This window comes from Tauraco erythrolophus, chromosome 9, assembly GCF_009769465.1.
Source record: "Tauraco erythrolophus isolate bTauEry1 chromosome 9, bTauEry1.pri, whole genome shotgun sequence".
Lineage (NCBI taxonomy): Eukaryota > Metazoa > Chordata > Aves > Musophagiformes > Musophagidae > Tauraco > Tauraco erythrolophus.
The window spans coordinates 37840842-37850513 of record NC_141473.1 but is presented as its reverse complement, the minus strand read 5'-3'; the positions used below and the strand labels follow the sequence as shown (position 1 = coordinate 37850513).

The 9672-nt window shown below is 54.1% G+C and overlaps 1 protein-coding gene across 1 annotated transcript; it reads left to right on the top strand.

Moving 5' to 3' along the window:
• The first annotated feature begins 856 nt into the window (after positions 1 to 856).
• On the top strand, positions 857 to 7342 carry SLC29A3 (solute carrier family 29 member 3). The gene is made up of 5 exons (XM_009991411.2): positions 857 to 1096; positions 4020 to 4102; positions 4841 to 5067; positions 5815 to 5977; positions 6673 to 7342. The coding sequence occupies exons 1-5, from the start codon at positions 857 to 859 to the stop codon at positions 7340 to 7342; spliced, it is 1383 nt and encodes a 460-aa protein (XP_009989713.1).
• The last annotated feature ends 2330 nt before the right edge of the window (positions 7343 to 9672 follow it).

The following is a 9672-nucleotide window of genomic DNA, read 5'->3' as shown; positions in this document are numbered from 1 at the left end:
GAAAGGGAAAGAGGGGATAAGCCGGGTTTGTTGGAGGCGGGCGGCTGCACCGCCCCTCGCCCGCCTCCCGCCCCGCGCAGCACCGCCCGCGGGGGCGGAGCGGGGCGGCCCGGCCCGGCGGGGAAGGAGGCGGCGGGGCCGTGCGGCGCCCCGGTAAGTGATGGGGGTGCGGGTTGGGGAGGGCTGGAGGGAAGGATGGATGGCTGGAGGGAGGCAGGGAGGGATGCGGCGCTTCCCCCTCCTGAGAACTGAACGCTTTTGTTGTGTTTTGGTTTGGGTTTTTTTCCAAAATCCCCGGTTTCCGCCTCGGTTGCCGCCGGCCTTGCGTTGGTTTGCCGGTCCTTGTCCAACGCCCGATCACGTTACGCTGGTTTCTGATTAATTTTTGCGAAGCCTCGGTGATTTCGGTACTAGTTTCCGAGCCAGCGTGCGAAGCCTGGTGGTGTTGTTTATGGTTTATAAGTCTTTTTTTTTTTCAGAAAGGCTGCTGGCGTGAACATGAGTTTACAATTGGCTCCGCAAAGCCCGATGGCGTTGTTAGTTTACAAGCTGTTCAGTTGTTTATCCTTTTTTTTTAAGAGCCCTGTACATGCTGTGGTTTCCTGCTTTTGCAAGGCCAACAGGACAGGTTAATTATTAATTATGGAGAGGAACGTGGGTGCTGCCGCAGCAGACCGTGTCCTGGCCGTGTCCTGGGAACCAGGTGTCCCCATGCCGGACCAGTTCAGCTCACTCATCCGGCGTTCACTGGGCAAAGGTGGAGGGAGCTGCACACAGCAGCTCACGGGCAAGAGTTTGCGACCCTCAGGCCACAGTAATCTTTTCTGGTGGTTGTTTTCCACAGCGTGCCAGCGCCATGCACCCGGCAGCTGGCAGCTTTCCCCGCGACGACGAGCCCCTGGTCGAGGAGCCCTTGGTGAATGGGTACAGCCAGCGGAAGCCCAGCGACCGCTTACATGGCGCCTACCTTATATTTTTCCTCCTGGGCATTGGGTCCCTGTTGCCCTGGAATTTTTTCATCACGGCAAAGCACTACTGGATGTACAAGCTGCAAAACTGCTCGGATCAGGCAGGCCCGGCAGCGTCTGATCTGCGGGTGAGTGTGTTGCTTTCAAGGCAGAAAAAAAAAAAAAACCCAACAAAAAAGCGCTGCTTTCCTGCCTTCCTTGCTCTTTTTCCCCTTTTCTTCCCCAGAAGGTGAGCGAATATCCTTTGGGATTTTGCCTCCTGCAGACCTGATGTAGTGGAAGGTGTCCCTGCCCTTGGCAGGCAACTTGGAACTAGATGATCTTTGAGGTCCCTTCCAACTCAAACCATTCCATGATTCGATGATTCTATGATTTGGGGAGCACAGGTAGTAGCGAGAAAGATGCTTGGAACTAAGAAGTGTAGCACTTTGTGGTCTTTTACCTGTATTTGAAGCACTAAGGGTTAAGGTGCCTTTAAAAAATCTGGCTTAACCTTCTGGCTCTGTGACTTCCCTTGCTCCTTCTGCCACGGCAAGATTATTTCCCTGTGTCCCCTCCCAAAAAGCAATGCCATTGCTTTGTGGCTGGAAAAAGCGTCGGCCTGATGAGGCCACGTCTCGTCCTCCTCCCACTGCTGAGCTTGTTCGAGTGGTTTGGGCGCATTTTGTTTTTATATAAACACGGAGCCGGGTGTGATGCCCACGGTTTCGCACACCGGGTCCGGCATCTGTGGCTGTTTTCATGTTAATAGTTGATGGGCTTGTACCAGGATGCTCAAGTTCTGGTGTAAATTGAGATCCTGGGTGGACTAAACTGCTGGAGACCAAGCCCCCCGTGGTGCTCAAAGACCACAAACAGGCCACCCCTGTGCTAGCGAGGATGCTTGGAGAGGGAACGAAGGGCGTTTCGCCACCACGTGGCACGATGCATTCCCACCTTCCCTGCAGCCCACCTGCTCCTTGTTGCTTCCACATCACGCTTACCCAAAGAGATTCTTGAAATTTCAAGTAGATCAAGTATCACTAGGTGTCTTCTTCCTAAAAAAAACCCCTCTTGCACAGCTGTATTCCTAGTCACATCAGCCATTACTCTGTTAAAAAGGTGTTTCTCCTCTTTCTGTACGACCGTGGTGCAATGCTTTTTGCATCCTCTAGTGAAAAGCGACCTGGCTTTTCCGCGGTGCTGGAGTCCGATCAGAAATAAATGGCTCAGCCCTGTTTCCGCTCGTGTTTCGGCGAGCCACAGCACTACGGCAGGAGGGCTTGCCCACAGACGCAGCCCAATGCCAGAAGGATGGACTCGTGGCTGGCAGCCTGCTCTTGGCTCCAGCCTGCTCGCCGTTGCTCATTTCATGCCCTGTGCTCCTGGTAACGCTCCGGTGCCTTCGAACCACCTCTGTTGGCCTGGATCACTTTTCCAGCCAGGCAGGAGCCCAGCTGTCGAGCCTGGGCTGGAGCAGAATTAAAAACTACTTTGCAAAAGTATCTTGGCAATGCCAGGCGGTGCCGGTGACTCGTTTGCCACCGCAGCGCTTTGTTTTTTTTTTTTTTTAAGGTCCTGAGTGTACGACGTGAATCACGGCGGCGTGTTTGAGGATGCTGTGGTTAACGTAGGGTCAGGCACCTCCATTATGTGCCTCAGCACCGCGGCTGAGGGATGACACCCTCCCCTGCGAGAGGTGGAGGTGGGAGGAAGGTATTAGGTTTTCTTTGTGGGTTATTATTATTATTTATTATTAGCTGGGAAAGGGGTGACGGTCTCAGTGCCTGCGTTTCTCCTCTAAAACCAGGGGGTTTGTTTTAAGTGGGTTGATAAATAAGTCTTAGCTTTAGCAGCCAGCTTCACCTCTCTGTCTTTGTTCCTACGATTCCTGATACGGCCATAGAGCTTTGAGCCTCCCACTTCGCCAACCCAACGCCGTTGAGCGCAGGCGTTTATGTCTCCGTCTATATGGACCCTCTAGGAGCAATTATTAGATTTCCCGTCGCTTACAGTAAAGCTCCTGATAGGGAAGAATAAATGAACGTGCTCGTAAACTGATTAAAAGACTATGATGTGAAAAAAAAAAATGGAATGTGCAGAAAAAACATACCAAGCACCTTCTCGCGCTCGGAAGCAGTGTGGCCCCATCTCTGTATCCGGGTAACTGCAGAACGTGAAAGCCCATGGCCATGGGGGTGGATATGTAGGTCACCGTCTTTGCGAGCATCGTCCTACCTGCTGGCTGAGATTCCTGCAGGAAAAAAACAGGGGATTAGGCGGCTTGAGGAGGAGGAGATGAAGCCGACATGCTTCAGGGGCGTGATGCACAAAATGGGTTGGAAACGTAAGTGTTTGGCTGTGATCTTGGCAGAGAAGTCTCTCGCTCCCTCCGCTGTGGTCATTGCTTTCTGGTGCCCAGCCTGAGCTCTGGTGCTACACGAGTCCCCAGAGTAAAGGCATGTCGAGTCGCCACGTAGTTTCCGAAAGAGTTTTGGTGCGCGTAGAGAAGGAGGCAGAGAAGGAAAATAACGTCCCCGTGCCCCCACCTGTGCTGCTTTTGCTCGAGCACGTTCTCATGTCCTGGTCACTCTGCATGGCGATGGACAGCCAGATGTGCTAGCCATCGTGGGCTTTTGAGGTGGTTAGATAATACTATTAATGCTTTTGTGCCCTGATTTATAAAAAACAGCCCTCATGGAGCTCAAGTAGGATGAAATGTTCAGGGGGTTTGTCCAGGATGCCGGAGCCAGCAGGAGAAATTCCCACCTCCTTGTGTCGGGTGCTGCCCCATGGGGCCAGCACAGCGGTGAGACAGGTGTTTCTTTCACCGTTTTTGCTTCTGAATTCGTTACATCCCTAATTTCCTACTGTTGCAGGATGAAAAAGCCCCGGGGGGGGGTCCCGTTCCCGCTCTGTTGTCCTGAGCAGCTTTGCAACACGTGCTACAATGCGACGAGGTGGATGCCTACATCGTAACTCCTCGCGTGCCACCTTTAGGACCTGAAATTCAGGTGTTGTTCCCCTCCTTAATCTTTTTTTCTTTGGTGTTTCTTTTTTTTTTTCTGGCAGGACTATTTCGAGAGCTACATCTCCATTGCTTCCACTGTGCCCACGGTGCTGTGCCTCATTGGAAACGTCTTGCTCGTCAACAAGTAAGCGCTGCTCCGGTCCTGGGTCCTTTAGCCACGGCTTCCCCCGGCTTCTCCTGCCTCGTTCCCGCCTTTCTCCAGCTTCAGCTGGGCTCATCCAGGCAGGAACAATGCCTCGCTCTAGTCCAACCAGCTGCTGAGCGGGGATTAAGGAAGGGACTAAGGAGCCACCTCCTCTCCTTTGTACCATTCCTTATCCCAGATCAAATTCCTGCACATTTGCAGGCAAAGGGGAATATGTTTGTGTGCTTAATCTCTAGGTCCCAGCTGCCTCCTGGCCTCTCTCCCTCACCTCCCCCATGTCCTGCCCCCAGGCCAGCCCATCCGGTCTCCTGCATGGGTAATAAGCAACCTCAGGGCTCAAACAACTAATTATAGAATCATGGAATGGTTTGGGTTGGAAAGAACCTTAAAGGCCATCTAGTTCCAACCCCCTGCCATGGGCAGGGACACCCTCCACTACACCAGGTTGCTCAAAGCTCCATCCAGCCTGGCCTTGAACACTTCCAGGGATGGGGCAGCCACAACTTCTCCAGGCAACCTGTTACAAAAAGTGGAAATTGCAGAGTTACCATGTAAAGGCTTCTGAGAAAAAAATGTTACTTTTTATTCCTCATCTCCTCTCTCCACCTTTCCTTATTTTCTTTGATCCCTCTCACAGCAGAGGAGTTGGTGTCCTCTGCACCATGCCTTCACCCTGTAGTTTTAAACACAGGAGTCTCTCCTCCCCCTCGTCCCCAGGGTGCCCGCCAGTGTCCGCATCCTGTCCTCCCTCTTCGTCATGCTGGCCGTCTTCCTAGTGATCACCGTGCTGGTGAAGGTGGACACCTCAGCCTGGACCACCCCCTTCTTCACCCTCACCATCGGCTGTGTGGTCCTCATTAGCAGCGCCTCGACCATCTTCACCAGCAGCATCTTCGGCCTCAGCAGCCGCTTCCCCATGAAGAACTTGCAGGCGCTGATCTCAGGTTGGTGTCCCTCAGCCACGTGGTCCTTGGGTTGTTGGTGGCTGGGTGGGGGGTTTTCTTTCCCTCCTGCATCTGGCATTTCATCCTGTGGGGTTTATTTTAGAAACTTAACTTTGCCTTAAAGATAAAGGGAAGTTGCCAAAGGAGAAACATGCTCGGTCACATGAGCCCAGCACTCTTGCTTCTGTAAATAGCCATCAAGCAGAGTGCTGGAGAGGCTCAGCAGAGATGAGGAGGGTGGTGGTCCTTGGAGACCACCCTGCAGAGCAGCTCCAGCCAACACCGTGCCTTGACTTGGTTATTTGTTCCATGCAGGGTTGAGGTGGGGGGGGGAAGGAGATACGTCCCTCAGCTCCGCTCCTCTGTTTGCAGCTAGAGGAATCTTCAACTTTGTGTTGTCTCCTCCATTTTGTTCGGCACTTCCATGAGTGATGAGGGGCATGTTGGGAGCCATGAGTGATGAGCTCCTGGGAGGTTTGATCGCATTATAAATGTGCTGTGGAACAGTTGATGAACCAAGAGGGGAAGGAGGGAAAAAATCAAGACGGAGAAATTTTCTCCGTGGCCGAGACAGGAGTGTTATTGAATGAGTGGGAATGAGCAGGATGGGACATGGGCCGTTCCTCCTCTGCATCGAGGTCCTCCTTGCTGAAGGTGCTTTGGGTTGTCTTCTACCACCCTACCACCTCCATGTCCCTCACCTTGTCCCCCGGGTGCTGAACTCTGTCTTTCCGGTCCCCCATGCAGGTCAGGCCATGGGTGGCACGATCAGCGCCGTTGCCTCCCTGATTGACCTGGCGGCAGCAGCCGATGTTACTGACAGCGCCCTGGCTTACTTCCTCACTGCTGACATCTTCATTGTCGTCTGCATCATGGTGTACCTCCTCCTTCCCAGGCTGGAGTACTCCCGGTGTGTGCCGCGGGCATCCCATGTGCGCGGGCCAGTGGGGGCGGGGTGTGCTGCTGTCAATGCTGAGCGGCCTTGCTGGGGGTCCCATGGGATGCTCGCTGTGCCAGCCGCTGCCCCATCACCCTCCAGCATCCCCCGCTACACCCCTTGTGCTTTGGCTCCGGCACCGTGCCGCCACCAGCCATACTTCCCCATTTGACTGAAACCACAGACCGAAACTGGGCGCTCGCCGCAGCACGTGCTGAGCCTCTGGTGAGCCTTCCTGGGGTGGGGGGGAGCGGGGTGCTGACGCAGGAGCTTCTGAAAGTCAGCGGAGAGCCAGAATTTGGGAGCAGCCAGATGGATCCCCGTAGGGTGTCTGTGTCTGCAACACCATGCACTGATGCGTGTGACCCATTGGTCTTGTCCGTGCTTGCAACCTCCAAACCCACCTGGATCCCTCCAAATGGATGCAGTAGGTGACCCCACTGTGAACTGCAAAGGGATTCGTCCCCATGGTGGGGACGAAGGGGTGGTGGGTCCCTGAGGGTCACCTCTGCGTACGAGGCAGTAGCAGGAGGTGCGATGGGGTCACTGGCTCCAGCGGACATGCCTGCACCGCCTCTCTCCTGCTCTCTCTCTCCCAGTCTCAGTTTGGGTTCCGCCCCTGTCACCAACACCTTTGGCTAATAGTATCCCTCCTCCCCTTTTCCCAGGTTTTACATGAGCAGCCCGAAGGAAAGCCCATCTCTGGCTGCTGTGCCCCCCGACAGCTCAGCGGAAGACGAGGCAGAGCCCGGAGGCACCACAAACACCTCCTTCCTCCCAAAAAGTGCCAGCATCCCCCCACTCCGCCTCATCCTGCAGAAGACCGCCTTCCTCGGCTTCTGCCTCTTCTACGTCTTCTTTATCTCCATCATCATCTTCCCTTCCCTCTCCTCCAACATCGAGTCGGTCAGCAAATCCTCGGGAAGCCTGTGGAGCACCAAGTACTTTGCGCCACTCACCAGTTTCCTCCTGTACAACTTTGCTGACTGGTGTGGGAGGCAAATCACCGCCTGGATCCAGGTGCCCGGCCCCAAAAGCAAGCTGCTGCCCATCCTCGTCCTCCTCAGGACCATCTTCCTCCCTCTCTTCATCCTCAGCAACTACCAGCCCCGAGCTCACATCCGGACAGTGGTCTTCAACCAAGACGTCTACCCAGTGGTCTTCACGGCGCTGCTGGGGCTGAGCAATGGCTACCTGGGGACTCTGGTCATTGTCTACGGCCCCAAGATCGTGCCGAAAGAGCTGGCTGAGGCGGCGGGGCTGGTGATGACGTTCTACGTCATGCTGGGGCTGGCTGTGGGGTCTGCCTGCTCCATCCTCATTGTCCACTTCATGTAGAGGAGCAGCCAGGGGTGGGGAGATGTCCTCGGTTTGCAGTGCTGCTGCCAGCTATTTAGGGTTTTGGGTTTTTTTCCCCAAAAAAAAATCAGGGGAAGAGTCTGCCCATCTTGGGGAAGGGAGTTTTGCATCCAGGGGGAAAGTCCTCCTTCTGGGAAGGGGCGTCCTCTGTGCTTGGGAGGTCCCGCTGGACCTTTCTCACTCCCCAGCTCAACCAGAGCAAACAGACTAAAAAAAAATCCTCGTCCTTCCCCAAGGGAGCTCAGGGAAGCACCAGGGGGCACAGGGAATGCTGTCCCTTGCCCCGGAGCCGGTGGGCGAGGGTGGCTTGCTGGTGCCACCACGCTGGTTTTCAGCTAAAACCAGGGTTTTTTCCAGCACTTGGGTTTTGCTGCCTCTTTGGTGTGAGTTCAGCCCTGCAGCATGCTGGTGGTTTCCCGGGAATACCCTACCATCAAGCTGCGATGGTGGCGTTGAGCTGGAGGGAGGGAGCGGATAGCAGCCACACCAAGGAGCAGGGCACCGTTCCGGGAGGATTTCGTTCCTTCATCCCGTGAAAAAGCACATATAAGGGAAACCTCGCCGCTTGGACTTCTTGCTTTAATTTTTCCCCATAAGGTTGAATGAGGGATCATTCACCCCGCCCAGCACGGTGCTGCTATTGCCAGGGCCGTACACTGTGGACCTTTTCTCCTGCTGTGACCACAGTGTGATGGTTGCTGAACCTCAAAGATGGTGAAATGCTCAGTGGTCCTAATCTCAGGTTTCTAAGGTGCCCCATCCCTGGAAGTGTTCAAGGCCAGGTTGGATGAGGCTTTGAGCAACCTGGTCTAGTGGAAGGTGTCTCTGCCCATGGCAGGGGGTTTGGAACTAGGTGGTCTTTGAGGTCCCCTCCAACCCAAACCATTCTATGATTCTATGATTGTATGGTCGAGAAAGGCCTATAAAAGCCAGGAAGAAGTCGTAAGAGAGGTTCTGATGCAATGTTCACAGCAGAAAGCTCACTAATTTAGGTAGACGGGCGGCATACGGCATCTCCAGATGCCTTCAGAGGGGTCAGCTACTGTGACACACAAAAAAACGGCCCGCCCAAAGGGGACCGGCTTTAAAGCTGCTTGAACTTCCATGTGCCAATACAGCCTGGACTAAACACAGTTAATTGTGTTTATTTTCTCAAACTATGTGGATTTAGGGTCTAGGAGAGGTGAGCTGGTAAGCAAGGACGTACCGACGCGACTTGGCGTGGTGACTGATGCCTCAGGGGTGCTGTCTACGGACAATAACTCGCTTTTAAGACTGGATTGTTAGTGGATGCTCTCTGAGCACCTCCTGCTTGGCTGATGGAGCTGCTGGTCTGGATTGCCGGGCCCTCTCCGTGCTGTGCTGGATGTGGCAGGGAGCAAGAGGGAGGATGTGGGGCTGGTGCCTTGTCGCCTGGTTTTATTTGAATGTAAAATCCAGATGGGAGCGGAAGGTTTCCGGGGCACACGGTACAGGGCAGCAGCTTTATGGCACGCACGAGCTCTCAATCCCATCATCTCTTCAGTGGGTTTGCAGCCCTTCACCCCCAACGCTTGGCCGGCGGCCGCTTTGGCTGGCATTGAGCCAGGTGAAGGTCCACTTCGGCTCAAAGGGCAGATACCGGCCAGCCGGGTACCACTTACAAGGGTGAGCTCTCCCATTGCCTCCATGGGCACTGGAGCACAGCTTGGGGCAAGGCAGTCGTCAGTCGTGGCTGAAAAACCCAAGCCAACCTTGCGTTGGCCACCGAAACGTCCCTTTGTGGCCTTCAATGGGTGCCGTGTGGTCTGCTCTCCTCAACTCGGATGTTTTTTCCCCCCCAGTCCCAGGTATGATGGAAAGATCGTGGTTGTTTACTGACTGCTTTGCACCTCTGCTGATCCTCTGCCTCGTGTTCTGGACCGAATACCTCTTTACACAGAACTTGATTATCTGGTACCGTTGCTAATAAAGTTAATTCTTGATAACTCTACAACCGCTGGTGTCCAGAGTGGTCACTGTCATTGATGCACAGATGTGTGTGCTTTTAATTTGTGTCTCTCCTCCTGGTCATCTTTCTTTCCCAGGAAGGAAATCTTTCTTTTTCTTGGATTGTAAACTTGGAGAAATCACACGAGGGCTGGGTGAAGTAGCCCTGAGAGAACTGCTGTGAGAGACCACTTACTCTAATTTTAATATCTCCAAATGACCTGCAGGTAGGTACTGAACACATCTGCAGGGCAAGCGGGCAGAAAGGGAGTTTATCCTTTGTTTTTCGTGGTATTCAGCTAAGGAAAGTGAGAGGAATGAGGGGAAAAATCAATACGGGT

Coding starts and splice junctions, on each gene's coding strand:
- SLC29A3 (XM_009991411.2), top strand. CDS start 857: ATGCACCCGGCAGCTGGCAGCTTTCCCCGCGACGACGAGCCCCTGGTC. Junction 4,103..4,840: donor AACGTCTTGCTCGTCAACAA/GTAAGCGCTGCT, acceptor CCTCGTCCCCAG/GGTGCCCGCCAGTGTCCGCA. Junction 5,068..5,814: donor CTTGCAGGCGCTGATCTCAG/GTTGGTGTCCCT, acceptor TCCCCCATGCAG/GTCAGGCCATGGGTGGCACG.